General features: G+C 41.5%; 1 protein-coding gene across 6 annotated transcripts in view; it reads right to left on the minus strand.

Moving 5' to 3' along the window:
• The window catches only part of MTUS1 (microtubule associated scaffold protein 1), a 115,745-nt gene that overhangs the window by 2,894 nt on the left and 90,614 nt on the right, over positions 1–22,237 (minus strand). For all 6 annotated transcript variants that reach the window (XM_047092140.1, XM_047092141.1, XM_047092138.1 and 3 more), the window contains 6 exons: positions 10,128–10,342; positions 9,245–9,350; positions 7,893–7,966; positions 7,652–7,747; positions 4,439–4,555; positions 173–270 (listed from right to left, as the gene is read on the minus strand). In XM_047092140.1, coding sequence (XP_046948096.1) covers positions 173–270; positions 4,439–4,555; positions 7,652–7,747; positions 7,893–7,966; positions 9,245–9,350; positions 10,128–10,342 — 706 coding nt within the window. The remainder of the gene's footprint in view (positions 1–172; positions 271–4,438; positions 4,556–7,651; positions 7,748–7,892; positions 7,967–9,244; positions 9,351–10,127; positions 10,343–22,237) is intronic.

The following is a 22,237-nucleotide window of genomic DNA, read 5'->3' on the forward strand; positions in this document are numbered from 1 at the left end:
CACTGTGGTAAAAGCACGCATGGCTCCAATCCTATTTTCCACATGGAAATCTGTACCTGTTTAACCACACACTTCAACCCCATTTCCAGAGGTACATGCGTGGAGTGCGGTAAGAACGTAACACTGGACGTGGGAGCTCAGGAACAGTAGGGAACAGTAGGGCCATTTTTACCTTGAAATTGCCATGTGCTTGTCCATCCGAGCTTTCAATTCCTCATTCTCCTGCTGGAATCGCTTCAGTTTGTCAACCAACGCTGTGTTGTTGTCCACCTTGGTGTAAACGAGAACGCCAACATTTTTGCATTAAAAATAAAGCCCCTCACTCCCTGAGGCACGTTCCAGACACCAGCACAGAGATTTCATTAAGGTAAGTTTGAAGATCTACTAACCTATCTGTACACTGACATGCTGTGAAAAGATTCTAAGGCAGCCAACACAAAGCATCTGGATATGTATTTTTAAAAAATGTAAGCTAGGCCGCGTGAAAACTGACAGACCCATGGGTAACTGGTTTGTCCTAGGTCATACTGTTTTTAGAATTGCCCCGCCGAGAATTGGTGCCCTGCCCTGGGCAACACTGGGGGCTGTGCCTCTTTCCTAAGTTGCCAGGTGGTGAAATGAAAACAGCAGCCAGCCTGCCTGGGTCTATCAAGGGCACTACAGTTTCTCACAGCCAATTCAGAAGACAAAAAATCCCCACGTTCGATGAAAACTCCTAGTAAGCCTACAGTTCACAATTCTTAGCAGTGTTTACTACTGCCTTAAATGTGGTTTCCAATCTCTCTTTGGATTTACCTCTGTAAGTCACAAGGCTCTGTAGAGCATCAGTTGAGAGAAGGGACACTAGAGAAAGCCTCCCTCCTCAGTTCAGTTGGAGATATTTTGTTCTCCTGCTGGCCTGGCCCGGGCTAAACTTTCAAGGAAAAGGAATTGATCAGTGGAGATATTAAAGCATAAAATCCCAGAAGCCATTTAATCACTTAACGTGATGATGAGCTGATCACATCCCATTTACTTTCGAAAGGTAAGATTTGATTACTTGCTTAGGAGGTGAGATCACAGCTCTGTCAGAATTAATTGTAATCCCTGTCTTTGTAGTGCATGACTAATCTACTCTGATTATGACTTCTTGGTTGGGAGTCCTATTGTCCTTAACGTTTCCTATTACCCGGATCAACAGTGAGGACAAGCCAGTCAGGTGGAATTTCAAAAAAAAAAAAAAGAGACTAGATTCTTGTAAGAAAAAGAGAACCTTGGAATTTCCAGTAATTATAAAGGATTTCAAGATAAAACATGAGGTGGGGAAATCTCGAATTAGAGACTGGGCCATGACTGGTCTGATGAGATGATCTCATCCAATTCCTCATTTTATTTATTTTAAAATTTGTTTTTAGTGTTTATTTTTTAGTGAGAGTCAGAGCACAAGCAGGAGAGGGGCTGAGAGAGAGGGAGACACAGAATGGGAAGCAGGCTTCAGGCTCTGAGCTGTCAGCATAGAGCCTGACGCAGGTCTCCAACTCATGAACCATGAGATCATGACCTGAGCCGAAGTTGGATGCTTAACCATCTGAGCCATTCAGGCACCCCAATTCCCTCATTTTAAAGGAGAGGGTTTGGGGGTGCCTGGGTGGCGCAGTCGGTTAAGCGTCCGACTTCAGCCAGGTCACGATCTCGCGGTCCGTGGGTTCGAGCCCCGCGTCGGGCTCTGGGCTGATGGCTCGGAGCCTGGAGCCTGTTTCCGATTCTGTGTCTCCCTCTCTCTCTGCCCCTCCCCCGTTCATGCTCTGTCTCTCTCTGTCCCAAAAATAAATAAAAACGTTGGAAAAAAAAAAAATTTAAAGGAGAGGGTTTGGAGAGTGTGACGCTAAGTGAAATAAGTCATATAGAGAAAGACAGATACCATATGTTTTCACTCTTATGTGGATCCTGAGAAGCTTAACAGAAGACCATGCGGGAGGGGTGGGGGGGACAAAAAAGAGGTTAGAGAGGGAGGGAGCCAAAACATAAGAGACTCTTAAAAACTGAGAACAAACTGAGGGTTGATGAGGGGGTGGGAGGGAGGGGAGGGTGGGTGATGGGTATTGAGGAGGGCACATGTTGGGATGAACATTGGGTGTTGTGTGGAAACCAATTTGACAATAAATTTCATGTTTAAATAAATAAATAAATAAATAAATAAATAAATAAATAAATAAAGGAGAGGAAACTAGCCATGGGGACGTCACACAGCTAACCACTGGCAGAATTCGTTCTCATACTGAAGCTTTCCTACTGACAAAGCCTCCTTGTTTTCTGAGAGTCTTATTTTCTACAGAGGTTTGGAGCTTACAAACATACCTCATTTTATTGTATTTCACTTCTTTGTGCTTTGTAGACACTGTGTTGTTGTTTTTTTTTTAATACAAATTGAAGGTGTGTGGCGACCCGTGTCGAGCAAGTCTATTGGTGCCATTTGTCCAACAGCGTTTACTCATTTTAATGTCTCTGTGTCATATTTTGGTAATTCTGGGAATATTTCTAACTTTTTCAGTATTATCACATTTGCTATGGTGACCTGTGATTACAACTCACTGGAAGCTTAAATGGTTAGCATGTTTTTAATTAAGGTCTGTGCACTTTTTTTTTTTTTTTTAAGATACAACACTATTGCACATGAATAGACTTTTCTACGCACCAGGAAACCAAAAAGTTCAATTGAGTCACTTTACTGCAATATTGGCATTGTGGTGGTCTGAAACTGAACCCATGCTATCTTTGAGGTATGCCTGTAAATAAAGTAACCCTGGGTTTACTTGTTCTATTAACTCATTCTTCTGCATATGTGTAGGCAATGCTAACTAATACCGTGATCCCTCTTGTGCAAGGCAAGAAACAAAAATATTTACGGCTCAACAAAAATTAAAATGTGCTGGTAATTTTACAGTAGAGGCTGTTTTTCATGTATATGGTATTTTGACAAGTTCTGATGCATGGTAGCATATGGGGCAACAAATTATTAACAAGGTTATCTGCACCATCGATGACTGCCAGATTAGCTGAGTTATCAGGCTTGACACAACAGGGTGACCTTTGGCAGGAACTGGTATAAATACTAGGTTAGCCCTGTTAATAATCCCTAAGAGATCTTTTTTCCTTCCTTTAAAAAAAACAAAAACAAAAAAACAAAAAAGCAACCTTGAGACACCTGGGTGGCTCAGTCGGTTAAGCGTCTGACTTCAGCTCAGGTCATGATCTCACTGTCCGTGAGTTCGAGCCCCACATCGGGCTCTGTGCTGACAGCTCAGAGCCTGGAGTCTGCTTTGGATTCTGTCTCCCTCTCTCTCTGCCCTTCCCCTGCTCACACTCTGTCTCTCTCAGAACTAAACATTAAAAATTTTTAAAATCCATAAAAGGAAGGAATGGAAGGAAAGGAAAGGAAAGGAAGGAAAGAAGGGAAGGGAAGGGAAAAAAGAAAGAAAAATTAAAAACACATAAAACAAAACTGCCCAGCAATTCAAAATGCCCGTAGATCCAGACGGGGGGCTCCGCCCTCAACTCCCTCAATAGAGATGTAATGATGTCTCTATAAGAAAACTGAACCAAACACCAAAACCCAAATGAACAAAAAAACAAAGAGTGACCTCCAGGCTCCCTACTGTCCAGAGCTGGTTTGGGCACTCACTCACTCACTCAACAATGAGTCGCTTATAACTAGGGGACAAGGGACAAGCACAGTGAGGCAGCTGGGATAGTCAAGAGCAAAGTACACAACGGCTGGGACCACGTAAGCTGCCTTGCCAAACCCTGCCCCCTTGGTGAGACTGCTGGCCACCAGCCACTGAGCTCCAGGGCTGGGCACACCGCTCACACACGGCCTCGTGGCTGTGGACTCGTCACTGGCTAACATAAGGGCTCTGTCCTAGAGGCCACAAGCTAAGCTTCATTCATATTTTTCATAATGCTTGCATTTGTCCAACCGAGTTAATGTCATTAGAGTACAGCTCTTTTATCACATTCTAATTCACGACAAAGATGAAGAATCGAGACAGCAAACTGAATTGCCCTAATGTGATTAACTTACATAGTCATCTGTTTCGGGCATAGGACACCAGCTCAGAGTTGGTGATTATTAAAGTACTGATTTTACGATATTTTAAAATTCTTCTTAGGTGGGTTAAGATTCACAGACCACTTGAAATGGAAGCCTAATTTGTTTGTTGTGCTTTTTCCAGGGACCCAAATTCTGTTTTACATGTTCCTTGCAAAAAAAAAAGTTCCAAAAGGAAGCAATACGTAAGCCTGGAGCAAACACACAGAAGGAAATGTACCTTCTTTTACCTTGTGCACATTTCCAAGTATCTGTAAGTAGCAGTTAAAACCACTGCACAATTGTAGTTCAGAGCCCAGTGCCTATTCCACAGACATTGTTCTATTGGGTCAAACTCTGAAAGAAACATACCAGTTTTTCCATTTTCATTAACTTGACGTCCTGCTGATGCAGTTTTTCATTCTTGATCTCCAGCACGGCTTTCAGGCTTTCTAACTCTTGCTCCAGGTACATGATCTGAGGGTTCTTCTGGAATAGACACAGCAGAGCACAGCTTTGACACATCACATAACACAAGGTGTTCAAATTCTTAACCCAGTCTTTGATGAGATTTAGAACCTGAGCAAACAGGTAGCAAGAGATTTCTACCTTCTTACAGCTGCTTCACAGAAAGGTAAAAAGAAAAGAGAACTACAAGCCCAAAGTCTTCGGTTCTAAGAACATAAGAAAACGTTTCACCTTTGAAAATCTCACTCATTTATCAAGAATTCATTTATCAGGAACTTAAGATCGAAAAATATTTTACTGGAAGAGGAAAAAAAACCCATTGCTTATAATACAAAACAACTGTCAATAGGGATGAGGCCATTACAAGCCCTTTCCTGGTGTTTGGAGGGGAAAAAAGGCAACAGCTGTTCTCTCAACAAAGTTAGTCAACAGATCAGGAATAAAAAGGCAGTATATTTATAGTGCTCTCTGGAAAACGACAACATAACCATAATGTTCTGAGTCTTATGGATTTTTATTATGATGGGATTATACCCGCCTGGCCATACTTCTCTTTTACACTTTTTCTCTATTTTAATATACACCATTAAAATGCTGTCCAAGATGGGTGGCTCAGTTGATTGAGTGTCTGACTTTGGCTCAGATCATGGTCTCATGGTTCGTGAGTTCGAGTCCTGAATTGGGCTTGTCGCTGACAGTGTGGAGCCTGCTTGGAATTCTCCCTCTCTCCCCCTCTCTCTGCCCCTCCCCTGCTTTCTCTCTCTCCCTCCCTCTCTCAAAATAAATAAATAAACTTTAAAAAATAAATAAAATAAAATGCTGTCCGAGGTAAAAAAGGGGAGATGTTCTCTTAAACCACACCACTAAGGTGGAATCCTGGCTCCTTGCTTTATTTCTGGACATCCAAGTGAACCATCCAAAATGTCTGATACGAACAAACAGCGCAAGATCTACTGATCACATGTTGAATGAGGGGCTTTCTTAGACAAGCATCAGTGGTGTCGATCATCCAAACTATCCTTCTGGGCAGTGGTTAATGCTCTGGACCAATCCTTAGGGAAGATCAGGTAATGAATCTTCAGGGATTACCTATTCAAACACTTCACTACACAGGAGACTGTGAGTTCCACAACCCAGGCAACCCGTTCTGGGAATGTGCCAGAGCCAAAAAGTTCCCGGGGCGGGGATCACACCCAGGTCTGTATCACTAGAGCTCTTTCCAAAATTTCATAAGTCTCATACACTGTCATCCTTTTACATATGAGGTTTTTTTTTGTTTTTGTTTTTGTTTTTGTTTTTTTTGTTTTTTGTTTTTTTTTTTTTGCCCTGAAGATAGAAAATCCTATCTTTTGTTAAAAGCAAACAGTGTAATTTACTCTGTCATTTTTTTTTATTTTTTTATGTTTCTTTATTTTGAAAAAGAAAAAAAGAGCATGATCGGGGAAGAGGCAGAGAGAGAGACACACAGAGATCCCAAGCAGGTTCTGTGCTGTCAGTGCAGAGCCTGATGTGGGGCTTGAACTCACTAACCAGGAGATCATGACCTGAGCTGAAATCAAGAGTCAGAAGCTTGGTGAGCCACCCAGTTGTCCCTACTTTGTCGATTTCTTAAAATTAGAGCATCCAGAGCCCTGCTCCCACTTCTCTGCCCGCCTGTCCCTTTCTCAAATGTGCTCTCCCACAACAGCAGGGAGGCAGGAGATAACCCCGCTTTCCTCAATCTGCTTCCATTAGTTTTCAAAAGCTGCTGCACTTCCAGGAAGCTCTTTAAAAATCTGCTCCTCAAACCCTGTGTAAGGTTTACAGCCTGCATTTAAGTCTAGATTTTTTGTTTTGTTTTGTTTTAAATCATTGCTTTGTCCAAGAATCTTCCAGAATAAATAGCTTTGAAGTTGCATTGAATATGACCTCATCTAATTGCATTCAAATGTCTAAGAGGGTACCCAGAGACATCAGCAAAAGAGTTCACTGAGAGACCCACACACGTGTGCTTCTTGAGCCAGCAGATTCTAAGTGGGAAATAACTCTTCCTGCAGCCCCGTGCACACATGTATGGAATGAAAACGGTGGCACCGAAGACAGAAACAGGAAACATTTTTTAAATTCTCAAAAGTAGGATGGGGGCAGGGGAGTAGGGATACAAGTTCCAAGAGAAAGCTGAGCTTACAAGATAAATCTGTACTTTTCGAAAGGGAGGATTACCCCTATGACCCACTGCTGAGACATAACAAGGCAAAGGATGAAATGCCTGTATGATTACAATATGCATCAACCTTGACAACATAAGCTGAGCGAAAGAAGCCAGACACAGAAGGCCACACAGAACACGATTCCATTTATATGAACCTCCAGAGTAGGAAACTCCATGGAGACAGAAAGAAGTCTGGGATTTCCCTAGGGCTGGGGGGTTTCGGGGGTGGGGGGAGGAAGGTGAAATGACTGCGAACGGGCACAGGGTTTCTTTTTGAGGAGACAAAATGTTCTGTAATTAGATAATGGTGACCAATGCACAACTTGCAAATCACTGAACTGTACATTGAAAAGGGTATTAAATTTTTTTTTTTTTAAAGGGGGCACCTGGGTGGCTCAGTGGGTTGAGCGCTGACTGGCTCACATCATGATCTCACGGTTCATGAGTTTGAACTCCGCATCAGGCTCTGTGTTGACAGCTCAGAGCCTGGAGCCTGCTTCGGATCCTGTCTCTGTCTCTCTCTCTGCCCCTCCCCCACTCTGTCTCTCAAAAATATAAAAAAAAAAAAAATTAAAAGGGTGAATGTCGTGGTATGTCGATTATATCTCAGGCTACCAGTTAGTTTAAAAACAAACAAACACACAAAAGGTAGTCCTCACATGAAACCCTGACGCTCACTGACAGTTGTCCTGTCTTCCTGAAGTTATTAGCCTAGACTGCTTGCAATCTACTGGGCTTGACCTGTATGTGGTTCGTAGAATTTCTAAAAGGACACCAAGAAACAAGCCAGTTTAAAAATCACTCTGCAATTTGGAGAAGGATTCCAAACCCCTATTATTTCTCTAGCTGCTGAACACTGACTGGACCCTAAAAGGCAGTTGAGCAGAAGGAAACTCAGGAGTGATGGAGAAGCACACACAACTTACTAAATTTGCTTTCTCTCTTGATATTCTTTTTTGTTCTTCTGATTTCAACTTTTCATTTAAAGCATCATTTTCACTCTTCAGATCACTGATTTGTTTCTAAAACAAACAATGAAATGTGGAACACAAGTTAACAAGCAGACACCAGAAACACAGCAAATGTACACAGAAACATTACCCAAACCACAGGAACCTCAAGAATGAGGACACTTTTGGGGGGCGGGGATAAGTGAGATTTACTCACCTCTAATGATTCCTGCTTCTCAAAAAGCATATCCTCGAGGGATTTCTTTTCTATTTCATGGCTTTTCTTGATTTCTGGAAAGAAGTAATTTTTTGGAGGCAACGACATCATATAAGATCACTGTATTCTACAGTTGTTAAAGCACGTAGATGTAAGAGTTAATTAAGAAGCAGTATGACTATGTTACTTTATAGCTATAAGATGTTATTATACAAATTAAGCCATCTATTCTCAGATCAGCCCTATGAGGGGAGTAGGGCAGATATATTTCCATTTTATGGAGAGCATGGAGGCCCACAGAAGCCCAGAGGGCTTAGGAAACACAGAGCATCCTTCTCAGGGGAGGACCTCAAACACTGGCCTGCACACTCCTGCTCTGGAATTTCTCTGCACTTTTCCATTTGCTCTTCATGACCCAAACAGAAGTCTAAAACTAAACCCATTTCAGGGGCACCTGGGTGGCTCAGTCGGTTGAGTGTCCAACTTCAGCTCAGATCACGATCTCGCGGTTCTGAGTTCAAGCCCCGCATCGGGCTCTGTGCTGACAACTCAGAGCCTGGAGCCTGCTTCAGATTCCATCTCCTTCTCTCTCTGCCCCTCCCCTACTCACACTCTGTATCTCTCTCTCTCAAAAATAAACATTAAAAAAAAATAAAAACCATTTCTAGCATGAAGGAAGAACGACAACGTTTACTAAATGTCTACCCTGGGCCACTTTTATATGTTCTCTAACTTCACACGACAACTATTTTTCTGACGAGAAAAGCCTCTGCCAAAGGTCACCCAGCCAGTTCTAACCCCTTGCCCACATGCTTCTCTGTGGGAAGCATGGAGCTAAGTGCAACAACTTCTGCGGTACTCTGTGTTCTGGAAGCAATGGCTCCTTCTTCTCCTTCTACTTCAACCCTTCCGCTCATGATGAACCGAGTAAAACAAATTCTTTCTTGATTCAAAAAGCGCCATCTGCATTTCACAGCATCCTTGTACAACTTGAGTTGGTGAGCGAGGGTGCTCAGCATGGATCCTTTATTGTGGCCAGGATGTAAACGAACACTTTTAACTTCCCAGGACCTCAACTGGTAAAGAACAATTACTACCAAAAAGGCCTTTACATTCTTTAAAATCCATCCTATTTCTTCAAAGGCTGGCATCTGTGACAAACTATTATTTGCATCCTAAGGGGAAAAGGGCATCTGCTAACAATGAACAATGCAAAAAGAAAGCAAAAACACTCCACACTGAATACCACAGGGTATTCTCTGGAAAGGAAGTTTATGAATCATTTCCGTTTTAAAACATATCATGCTGTTCCATTAGACCTGATTCTATTTTTTTTTTTAAAGCATTCTTGCCTGAAAGGGAGGTTTCATAGGCTTTCTTCAGCAATTCAATTTTCTCTGAGTGGCTAGCTTCAATTTCCAGCTTCGAGGTTTCATGGGCAGCATTTAAGTTGTCAAACTAGAAGAAAAAAACAAACAAACAAACCCAAACAATACTTTACCAGTAAAGTTAAAAGTCTTAAGTTGAATACTAAGCAGCAACGTTAGGAGATTTGACTCATAAGCTTGCATTCAAGTTACAGGGCTGCCCAACACATGAAAAGAACCACCCGACTTGGGGACTTGGGTCTGCCACTCCCAATTCTCCACTCTGTTTTTACCCCCCACCCCCCCCCCAACCCCGCCCCAGGGTTCATGGATGGAAATGGCCAAGTCCATCATAAGGAATGAGGATATATTTCACAGTGATAGGACCACATAAGATCCACGCCTGTCATACCGGCCTTTATGTATCCTCAGTCCCTAGCACATGCCCGGCGTAGGCATTCGGTAAATATTTGCTAAAGGAAAAACTGATTTTAAAGGGGAGCAAGGAAATTGAAGACAAGTTCATGATACAAGGATATGTGAAAAATATGGGTTATTCAATGCCATTTTAAAAAATAAAAAATTCACAATTTTTTTGCAGTATAACATCAGAATGCAAAGAGATTACTTCCAGGTAGTAGGGTAAAGGGTGGCTTTTTTGGTTTTTTGTTTTTACTTTTCTTTCTTTGGTCTTCCTTTCTTTCACCCAATATTGCTTTGATCATAAGGGAAAAAATAATTGAAAAACCCCTTTTCACTTATTTAAATAAACAAAGGGAAGTTCAAAGGAAATTCATCATCAAACAACAATCAGAATTCAAATAAACAGCCACGATGGAGAACACGCTCAGGCTCCAAAAGCACAGACCTGCTCTTGCAGTTGGTTTTTGTACTTCTCCGCTTCTTCAATGTAAATGTTCTGGAGCTTTTCACACTCCCCGGTGTAAAATTCTTTAAGCCGATTCTCTAGCTCTGTTAGATCCGTCTGGTGCTGCTGGTTCAGCTTCTGCACAAATCCTTCATAAGCTATTTGCAACTCATTTCTGGCTTTTTCTAATTTCTCACAGGTCGATGAAGCAGTGACTGAAAAGAGATGAAAAAGGGAAAAGATATTTAAACTGCTAAATGTCCTAAAATCCTAACATTCAAGCACAGGTGTGAGGACTCTGGAAACATTAACACAGTACTCACAGTACTCAGTTCTCTCTTGACTAGACTTTCAAAGGTAATAGTATAGAAGTGAACAGTAAATAAGAACAAGAGCAAATGGTCGCTGGCAACCCCCCACCCCCAAAACCAACCAAAACCAAAAACAAACAAAAAAACCCCACACAATCATCTAGCAAGAAGTAACAGAAGTACTTGAGAACCAGGTTTCCAAGGGAGGATCACCCTTTTGTATGTTGCCCAATCAGTGCGGGGGCCATAAGGAGAGGAGGCTCTGATTGGCTGAGGCGTCTCTAAGGTTGGCCAGCCAGTAGGGAGACGCTAAGACACAGAGGAACAGGGAAGACCAGAGAGAAGAAATAAACGGATTTTAATCTTCCACTTAATTTGAGCTGATTTCAAAAGTACAGTAATGAAAACAAAGTATTAGAATACGTTGAACACAAATGACCAGGGCATAAAAACTTCAGGAAAAACACATTTTAAAAGCTATCATATAAATATATCGTTTATATTGTTGATATATACAGGTTGATATTTTTAAAAGGCAAAGTTATCTGAAAAACAGAATTTGAAATTGGAGCATCTTACTTCTTCACCACCACTACTGAAAACACATAATCGTTAACGAAAAATTTTCAGATTTGCACATAAAGGCATATAATACAACCACACTGTAATAAATCTTGGAAATCTCAATCATTTGTCAGAAGTTTGGACTTTTTTAACCTTCCTTCACTGACATTCAATACAGGTGAAACCAGTGCTACTCTGTCAGAATTCGTGTTCTCAATATCCTAAAGCACCCATGGACTAATACAGAGTACTGGTACATCTGTTGTTAATCCTTACCTCCCTTTTGGCAAGCAATATAGATTTCTGGAATTGTGGAAGAAATAAGATTGTTTTAGGGCAGAGAGAGGACAGTTTAGTTTAATGATAATTCTAGCTAAGTAATGTGGAACTGGCTGGTTCCTGGGATAAATTTCCAGCAAGGAGGTAGACTTGTCTTCATGGTTTCTTAGGAACATGCCATGTAGTGGTAGAAATATTAGTCACTTGTCTCCTATTAGTATTCTTTCAGAGGCAAAATGGACCATATTGAATAATGACAAGAATAGCTTCTTCTAAAGAGAACCATTAAAATTCAAATAAATCCATAAATACTTATTGAAGGGGAAAGGAACATAAAAAAATAAAAACTACTACTCAGTGAATGGCGCTCCTCACACGTTATCTCGTCTACCTCTCCCAGAAGTCCTGTGAGAACCTTGTTACAAAATGAATAAGGAAGTCAACACAGGGGGTACACAATTTGCCTATAAGCACACAGCTAAATAAGTGGCAGGAGACTGGACTGTTGTAAGCAGTTTGGATACTGATTGTCTACATCCAAAGCCTGTGCTTCTCCCCCACCCCACCCAGCTGTCTTTTGTGCCAGAGACTGGAGAGAAACAACATGGAGCCTCTCCTTGGGAGGCTCATTGTCTAATTGAGAAGATATACACTTCTGAGAAACAATACAGGGAAGTACCTACGGGTCCAATAAATGGCACTCACAATGGTTTACACCCAGCTACGACGGTATGGAAGTTGGGGTCTTAAATTTCTTTAAGTTGTGGTAAAATGTAGGTAACATCAGTACCTCAGATAAATGGAATCATACAGAACCTGCCCTTCTGTGCCAGGCTCATTTCACTCAGCAGCATGTCTTCCAGGGTCATATGTATGTTGTGGTATGTGTCAGAATTCCCTTCCTTTTGAAAACTGGATAATAGTCCATTGTGCATATAGACCACATTTTGTTTACCATTCATCTGTCAAAGGACACTTGGGTTACTTCCACCTGTGGGCTGTTGGGAACGCTGTTATAAACATGGGTGCACAGACATCTGTCCAGGTCCCTGTCTTAGTTCTTTTGAGTATATTCCTGGAAGTGGACTTGCTGGGTCATACGGTAATTCTGTTATTATCTGAGCCAACACCGTCCTGTTTTCCATGACAGCTACACCATTTTTCATTCCCACCCGCAGTACACAATGGTTCCAATTCCTCCACACTTTCACCAAAAATTGTTTTCTTTTCTTGTATTATTTTTTATAAGCCATTCTAATGGGCGTGAAATGGCAGCTCACTGGTTCTGATCTGGTCAGTTTTTTTTTTTTTTTTTAATTGAGCCACGTGACATAAATGCCATCCTGATACTGAGGGTGAAAACTATTCTACCATGAACAAAGGTGGGAGACTGCACGGTGTGCCTTGGGGACTAGAACTTTCACAAAGCATAACAACTGGAGATAAGACCCAAAGAGGTAGATGGAGGCCAGATTATCGGGGTCATCAAATGCAGTACAGACTGACAATTCAGTCCCTTGGAACTAAATTTTCGAAGTTATTATTATTTTTTCTTTAAAAGAGTAAAAGATAATGGTGATGTGGATGGTTACATAACACTCTTCACTTTTCCTTTTTATTGTACTAATTATTTACCAAAGGAGGGGAAAAAAATGATTCAAGAAGGCAAATGTTAGTCAAACAGGTACACACAACATTAGCTTCCACTAACCTTCCCAAGTACATAAACAAAATGATGGCCCCACAAGCTTCCTTGTGGGAATCTACATTATAACACTCTATGAAAGTAGATGACAGAAAAATATTTTGCAAGCACTCAATGAAGATGTCCAATAGCTTTCTTATTGGTTTCATGTCGTTTTTACTTAATTCTGTTGGAATTTCAGAGATCAGCCAAAAAAAAAAAAAAAAACTAATAGTATGATCGCAGCCCATCTGAATGCTCATATCAGAGACAGAAATGTCTAAGTGAACCAGAAACTAGAAGATCATCTATATGAAGTTAATAGTACACTACACCCGCCCAATTTTAACACATTTGTTTGTAATGAAACAACGGTCAGTTTGAACGTATATCTACAGTACATCTGGGTTTAAAATCAAATAGGATATCTGGAAATGCTCTCACATTAGCCACCGGGCAGGGTGTTTCCTGTTTAAAAAAAAAAAAGAGAGAGAGAGAAAAGAAAAGAAATAACAGAAGAGGAAAAGCTTGTAAGTGTTTAATTTTGTTTGCCACTGTGAGTGAGGGGAAGGGAAGGCAGAGGGGAGGCAAGGGGTAGGTCAGAACAGGGAGAGAAGGGTTTATCGCCCTTAGTACAACCATCCCAAGCTTGGGCTCAACCCCAGGCAGTGACATCAGCCCACAGCTGTGCACAGACCTTTGCTCTGCTACCGGCCTGGCGTGCCGGGCAGACAACAGCTGGACTGAAATCATCCCTCACACCAACAGCTTTACTTTGAACTAATTGGCCTGGGCTCCTGAAGGAAAAATGTATTTGGCACAAAGACTCTTGGAACACTTTTTAAGGACACCCATGTAACCAACGCATCAAGGGTTCTGAGCACTCCCTCTCCACCAGACACACACAGTGGGGGGAGTGCGGGAGGTCACCTGGGGCTTCAGTCATGGCCCCTTCCTTGTGCTGATGACAGTTTAGGAGAGCTCCTTAAGGCCATCTCAGCCCGGTCTTGTCCTCGCTGACTCTCCGGAAAGCCACTCCCTTTCAGACAGTGAAGCAGGCACCCAGCAAAGCCAAAATAAAACAGGGGATCTTTCAGAATTTCCAGCAAGTGAGCAAGGGGTTTTCAGTGCAAGCTGACACTGTTTTCAAGAAGTTGTTGCACAAATACCAAATCCATACAGTACAAAGGAATCTTTCTGTCCTGGTGTCTTAATCCTTCCATCAGGCGACTGGTAAAAGCAGGTCTGTGACTAAGGGTGCCGAGAGGCCACTGCCCGTGGAAGAGCTGGACACCCGTAACTTTTGTACACGCACTGGGATGCAGCAAAAGTTATCTCCAGCGTCCGCCTCAGCATGAGTTTGCAGAATTAGGAAAGAAAGAAACCAACTCATTTACAAGACCAGCCCTAAAGCCACAGGCCGTGTTAGAGGCAGCCCTTTTCGCCCCGGGACAAGCTATGCCCACGCAGAATTCTCGGCCAATGACAGAATAGGAACACAACATGGTTCAAGCATATAGAACTGAGCAAGGAAAAAAAAAAAACATTTCAGAAAAATGGACAAATGCCTGAATTTTCTCCTTTTCATATAACTTATTTGGATGACCTCTGGAAAAGGCTCCATGTCACAGCCAATTATAATCTCTGAAAAGGAGAGCTGGATTCATCCGGGGTCCTCTAGCCCTTATCCCCGAGAAGCACACGCGTAGCTATTACCTAATTTGTCCTGGGGACCTCTTCTAAGGGGGGAGGCTAGACCTGTATTCTCTCCATCTCGTAGACATCAGTTTCCCTTCGGTGACTGATAAATGCATGTTTACAGAGAAAAGCACCACACTACCATGGCCCTAACTTGGTCATATTCTTCATGACCATATTCTTCATGACTCCTTCATTTTTGGATCTGGGTAGCATGGTTCATCACGAGACAACCCCAAATATTTTAACTCTCAGGGACATAAATAAAAGTCTTCGTAGAACAGAGCTAGAATAATTAGGTCCAATTCTCAGTCACACCATTTACCTGCCACGTGATTTGAGCAAATTATTTAAGCTTTCTAAACCTTCATTTCCTCATTTTTTTTTTTTTAAATGGAGCTAATATTGGTAGCTTCCCTGCAGGATTAAATAAAATAACACACAGGAAGCCCCTGACCCAGTGGCTGACCAGAGTCAGCGTGCAATAAATGTTGCGGTTATCCTTACCCGCCTTACAAAAGACCACCCGTTCAAATGTGTTTGAAGAATCGTCTGAGACAGGCTTATGGTTCCACGACAGAATGTGACAGTTAAAAAGCAGCCTTGTGTAGCATTCAAAGCTACACACACAGACACACAGGATAGGGTACCATAGTTCTCTTGTTCTTGGCACTGGATGTAATAGGACTTTCCCAACTTGTAGGTGATTTTATCTAAACTGGACATCAAGTATAAAGAAGAAAAGGAAAAATAAAGAGGAGGAGGTAAGGTCACATGGAAGTCACACACACTTTCATGATGCCACATCAGAGACTGTGACAGAAAGAAAAGATTAACAGGAAAATAAGACGACTTCATTCCCCAACTGTACACACATATTTTCTCTAGGTGTTTCTGGCAGGCGTGGCATGGGGGCCAACCCTTCTCTGCACCAGCTGTGGGGGGATCAAGATGTCTGCGTCCTACGTTTCTTGCCTGCTTTAGGTACCCCCCCCAACCCCCGCCTCTGGCCACCTGGGGAATCAGACACCTGCTTTTCAGTGCTGGACACCTTCACTCTTTTTTCAACAGCACATACTACTCAGGGAAAATATACTTGCTTTTAAAGCTTTTTTTTTTTTTAATGTTTTATTTATTTTTGAGAAAGAGAGAGAGAGACAGAGCATGAGTGGGGGAAGGGCAGAGAGAGGGAGACACAGAATCCAAAACGGGCTCCAGGCTCTGAGCTGTCAGCACAGAGTCCGACACGGGGCTTGATCTCACAGACCGCGAGATTATGACCTGAGCCGAAGTAGGAGACTCAACTGACTGAGCAACCCAGGCGCCCTGAAATATACTTGCTTTAAAAAAAAAAAAAAACAACAACTTGTAATTGTGGAATAATTTTACAGAAAAAGTACATAGATAGTACACAGAGTTCCTGTACCCTTTCCATCTAGCTGCCCCAATTGTTAGCATTTTACATAATCATGGGACATTAGTCACAATTAAGGTTTTGACACTGGAACAATACTAGTAAGTGTGCTATAGACTTTTGGATTTCACCAGGTTTTTTCACTATGCTTTTTTTTTTTTTTAAGAAAAAAATTTAGGATAATTAAAAAAAAATTCTAATGTTTTATTTGCTCTTGAGAGAAAGAGAAAGACAGAGTGGGGGAGGGGCAGAGAAAGCAGGAGACACAGAATCCAAAACAGGCTCCAGGCTGTCATCCCAGAGTCTGATGCGGGGCTCTAACCCACGAATCGTGAGATCATGACCTGAGCCGAAGTTGGACATTTGTCTGATGGAGCCACCCAGGTGCCCCTAGAAAAACTTTGGCTCTTCAGAGAAGCTGCAAAGAGAGACCAATTTCCAGATACCTCACATCCATTTTCCCCTAACATTAACACTGCACATTACCAAGGGACATTGACAAAACTAAGAAACCAACATTGGTATAGTATTATGAACTAAACTCCATACTTTGCCCCTTTTTTTCTGTTCCAGCACCCTATGCAAGATACGACATTGCATTTACTTGTCATGTTTCCTCAGTTTTCTCTGGTCTGTGAGTGGGTCTTTCTTCCCCCTCCTGCCCCCCATAATCTTGACAATTTTCAAGAGTCAGGTATTTTTAGAATGACCCTCAATTTTGGCTTGTCATGTTTTCTCTGCATAGTCCACTGACCCAGCAATTCCACCAGTAAGAATTTATCTTACAGGTATATTCCCACACGTGTAAAATGAAGGACATTTGAGGTTATCCACTGGAGCAATTCTGTAACAGCAAAACATCAGAAACAACCTAATGTCCACCAAGAAGGAACACGTTAAATTATTTGTGGTGTATCTATGTGATGGAATAAGATCATTCAACAGCTATTAAAAAAGACTGATCAAGTTCTTTGTGTATTGATCTTTAAGAATGTTGAGTGGAAAAGCAACGTGCATGTAAAATATGCTCCCACCTGTGTATCAAAGTAAGGGGGAAACCAATCTATAGCTTATCTTACTACTCCTATGGCCCAGCCCCAGAACCGTGAATGGGAACACTATCTTCTATCATAGCAGCATAATCACTTCATAATATTATTCTTACTCTATGGAAGAGAAATCCGGTCAGGACACTCTGCCAGAGTGACTGACGGGCTATGTAGGTTACTCTCTGAAACCAGGGTCTGTTTAAAATTGGAGATAGTAATTTAAGTGAATAAGGTAATCAATAAGCCATTTTTAAAAAGTAACTTTCTACTTGGGGGAAGGGCAGCAGCCTACAAACAACGAAAGGGTAAGTACCCAGACTGTCCAAAAACGGGGAAGTCTAACTTTCCACATCTCAATTTCCTGGTGTTGCAAGGCAGGAACAAATACCACCTGATCGGCTAACCATAGCATTTGGTGAGGATTTTGTAGAGCACATCTTCACAAACTCTCTGTGGAATGATCATCTCCTCAGAAGATGTCCGAGTTTTACTTGCCAAGACGTACTACTTTTTCATATGACCAAGAAATGTGGCAGTCATGTGATACACAACAGTCTTTTTCTAAATTTCATAATGAGCTATGAAGGGCTTTCTGATCGCTCTTGGGAATTACATGAATCAACATGAACTGATTTCAAAGCCACTCCCTAATCGTAACTTATTAGGAATCTACTTTTACAAAAAAAAATGCCTGCACCCTCAATTCTCCCATAAATAATACCATCTTACATTTAAAGCTCAGTTTCGTACTTCTACAAAATGCTCTCGTATCTATTCTCTGATGTAATATGATAGTGTTTTGAGTTAATAAAATAGGTTATCATCTTAAACCTCATTTTACTGGAATGGGAACTGAAGTAGCAAAGTTGGGTCCAGAACTCAATCCACTCAACATTTTCAATTCAGGTTCTGCAGCACAGAACCCAGAACCTGATCTCTGTGGCTATTTCCTCAACCTGAGAGGCAGAAGAGAGAATTTAATTCATACATACAATAGATGCCTGAGAGTATTAGGGCTTCTTTCTCTTGTGGAAGCTAGAAAGACTTCAAGATAAGGGAAGTTAAAAGGAAAAAAAAAAACAACTTTTCTCTACACTGATTAGTCCTGACCAAACCTTACGCAAACGGGGGATGATGATCTGGCCCCACCAGCCAATGTGAGCACACAGGTGCCAGCTGGGTCTCCATGGGGCCTGTGGTTCTCCCTGCCAACACAAGTCTGAAAAGGCTTTGCTGTTTTTCAACTTACTCACTGGCCAACAACATGCTGCAAAACAGATGTTCTCATAATCACAACAGCAACATTCCATGGACCAACGAAAACATTTAGGCACGAAAGTGGATCGGAGATGCAAGTCTGGCGGAAAAATTAGCATCATGTTCTAAGCTTCGGGCCTGAGAAAAGTCAGGCAGGACTTTAAAGAAATCACACTGAGACCAAAGTAATAAATTGAATGTTAAACGTCCCTCATGCTTCATTTTTAGAGTACGAGGTTCAAAAGGGCAGGTAAAGTTGATGGCATTCCTAACATTTGGAAGCCTAGGTACAAACAAGAACGGGCTCAATTCAGTTGGCACTATTTGACATTACTGTTTATTCGCTCACTGTGCTTACCTGATTCTTAGAGACTTTCTGTAAAAGAAACAACATTCTGGACAAACGGCATGGTGTCCAAGTATAGTCCAGGGAGCACCTACATGATAATCACCTGAATGGTCATTGAAAGTGGGTTGCTGGGGGTGCCTGGGTGGTTCCATCGTTAAGCGTCTGACTTGATTTCCACTCAAGTCCTGATCTTCTATTGGTGGCATTGAGTCCTGCATCAGGCCCTGCACTGACAGTGTGGAGCCCGCTTGGAATTCTCTCTCTCTCTCTCTCTCTCTCTCTCTCTCTCTGCCCCTCCCCCATGCACACACATGCAAGCTCGCTCTGTGTCTAAATAAACAAACTTAAAAAAAAAAGAGTGGATTTCTGGGCTCCATTCCCAAGCCACCTGAGTCCGAACTGTGAATCAGCATTTTAACCTAGTCTATTTCATTACACAGTGAAGTCTGAGAACCACCATTCTGGACAGATGACATTAAATTAGTCAACACTGAACATATCAAAACTGGACAAGGACAAGCTAGGACAAGGAACACAGGCTTTCAAAACTGATACCCCCGGTTATGTTGCGCGTCTATACAGGTGACAGTACATAACCTTTTACTTATAGACATAGCCAGCCAAAGTCTGAATTTAGGATGGGCAGACGTGGATAGGGAAAAATGGGCTAAGTCTGAGGTGGTCAAAACCATCTTCAATCAACTCAGTGAGAGAAAGAATTCTCTTTTGGTATACTATTAGTTTTCATTACGTTAATAGTTTTTTTTCATAAATCCCACTTCAAAAATCACTTCTGGAATTGTGCAACTCCAAAGTGACCTAACTGTAAAGAGTTTTTCAAATTACTTGAAATACACAGCCTGTTAAACCACAACTGTAGATCAAACTAATGAAAGAATTAACACATGCGCCAAGGTGTATGGTGGCCTCAAGTTCACAGACACCAGTTGAGTGTTGATTAGACAATTCATACCTTGCTTTTGGCAAGGCTAAGTCACTTTTCCCTAACTGATAATAGCAAAACCTATTTTAACCTAACAGTGTTTCTTGAACTCTTGACTCAGATAAAAAGATTCCAAAAGTCATTACCAATGCAAAGGAGTGTCTATATCACATGACTTTCCAACCTTTGAAATATTGCATCATGGTTTTCCCTGTTATGATGAGGAGTTTGCTAGTCTAACCATGCTGGGTCCTCAGCCAGGCGCTTTGCTCTCTAGCTGCTTGACCTCAGGAAGGTTACTTCACTTTTAAGCCTCAGTTTCTTTTCCTTCCTTCCTCCCTCCCTTCCCTTTCCTTTCTCTTAATAAAATACTAACCAGTAGACTAAGAGCTGAATACTGTTGTCAGGAAAGAGCTGGCACTCAGTAATGTTACCACCATACCCAGTGCATAATTTTTATACACAGAGGAAAAAAAAATCAACTAGTCTTTTGTAATTATGGGAATTACTGCAATTCTTAGTGAATTAAGGGTTCAAATCCCACTTGTGTCATTATATAGAAACAACCAGGACAGATCTATAAAAAAGATGTGCATTACCTGAACAACGCATTACAAATAATACTAAGTTTATATGAATGTCTGTGAATAAAGGCATTTCAAGTTTTTGTTTTTATTTTTTTTTAGTGTTTATTTATTTTGAGAGACAGCAAGCTTGTATGTGTGTGGGCAGGGAGGCGCAGAGAGAGAGGAGAGAAAGAATCCCAAGCAGGATCTGCTCTGTCAGCACAGAGCCCGATACAGGCCCGATCTTATGGTATGTGGGATCATGACACGAGCAGAAATCAAGAATCAAACACTTAACCAACTGAGCCACCCAAGTGCCCCAAGTTTTTGACATCTAGTTCATTTGACCAAATACTTAAGTCTCAGTAGGATTAAAAAAAAAAAACAACTTAAATAAAAATAGATGGAAGGTCTCTGAAAAAGGTGTACATTAGATATTAATTTTGACAGCTAAAATACCTTTCCTCCATTAATTTAGATAAAAATGGGATTCTAATGATTAATATTAACAAAAAACAATAGAAACCCCCAAAGACCATAATTATGGTTCTCTATTTTTTTGTTTATTTATTTTTGAAAGAGACAGACAGAGTGAGAGTGGGGGAGGGGCAGAGAGAGAGGGAGACATAATTTGAAGCAGGCTCCAGGCTGTTAGCACGGAGCCTGACGTGGGGCTCGAACCCATGAACTGTGAGATCATGACCTGGGCCGAAGTCGGATGCTTAAACGACTGAGCCACCCAGGTGCCCCATTATGGCTCTCTATTATGGCAGTCTTGATCCAACATGGTTCTTAAAAAAAAAAAAAAAAAAAATTAGAGTGACAGGTTTATTCCCTATCTCAGAGGCCAAATATTTGTTGTGGACACTGACCATTCAATTGAACTGTAATCTATTTCAAGGGCTGACACTTTCAAAATGATCTAACTGGGATTATCAGACATAATTATAAAATGTTCCCAAGAGGGGAGGCCTGGGTGTCTCAGTCGGTTGAGCATCCGAATTCGGCTCAGGTCATGATCTCACGGTTCGTGGGTTCGAGCCCTGCATCCGGCTCTGTGCTGACGGCTCAGAGCCTGAGGCCTGCTTCAGATTCTGTGTCTCCCTCTCTCTCTGCCCCTCCCCTGCTTGCACTCTGTCTCTAAAATAAATAAATATTAAATTTTTTTTAAATGTTTCCAAGAGAATTATAGCTCACCTTGTTTATTATTCATTTCTAAAAACATACTTGTTATTTTTAAAAGGTTTATAGGAAAACATTTGTATACAAAAACCATTGAATATTAGGTATTATACAGATAAACCAACTTTCTCTAGTTACCACCTTCAATATAAAAATCATTCATTCACTGAAATACTAAGTGCCGGGCACAAGATCTTAGCTCGTTGAGCTACAAAGGTGAAGGAGATACTGCCCTTGAAAGGCTCATGGTTCTAGAATGTGAGAAGAGGTCTAAAAACAAATAACTACAATAACAAAGTATCTTGAAGGACATAGTAGAAGGCACAATTAACTTTTCTTGAAAGATTAACTAAAACTCAAATGAAGATAAGGTCTTTTAGCTAGGACTTAGCTAGGTTTTAGCTAGTGAGGTGTTTAAGAGGCAAACAATAGAAAGGCGGTGAAAAAGGGACAGCACATTTCAAGCAGAGGGGATAACATGTGCCAAAGAGGGCCAAAGAGGTATGAACGGACCTGTGTCTAAGGCATGGGGAGGGGAAAGAAGGTGTGAAGAAAGGCAAATGAGCATTCCGATATCATGAAGTTGGGCTGGAAGGTTCTGGTCAAATCATACATGGTGAATACAGTCTATTTGGACTTTTCCCCAAAGCCCAAATGAAGTCATTTATATTTGTTAAAAATGTCCAGTTGAGGACAGATGTGAGACTTATTTTAATATAGTCTGGAGAGAAGTGGGCCTGGAGCAAGGTGGCCTGTTGGATGACCATTGACATGTATTTGAGGGGAGAAATTATGGGGCTTAAACTAGAACAGC

The sequence above is a fragment of the Lynx rufus genome, unplaced genomic scaffold (assembly GCF_022079265.1).
Source record: "Lynx rufus isolate CCGP_SWC_20201006 ecotype Redwood Valley unplaced genomic scaffold, mLynRuf1.p SCAF_3, whole genome shotgun sequence".
NCBI lineage: Eukaryota > Metazoa > Chordata > Mammalia > Carnivora > Felidae > Lynx > Lynx rufus.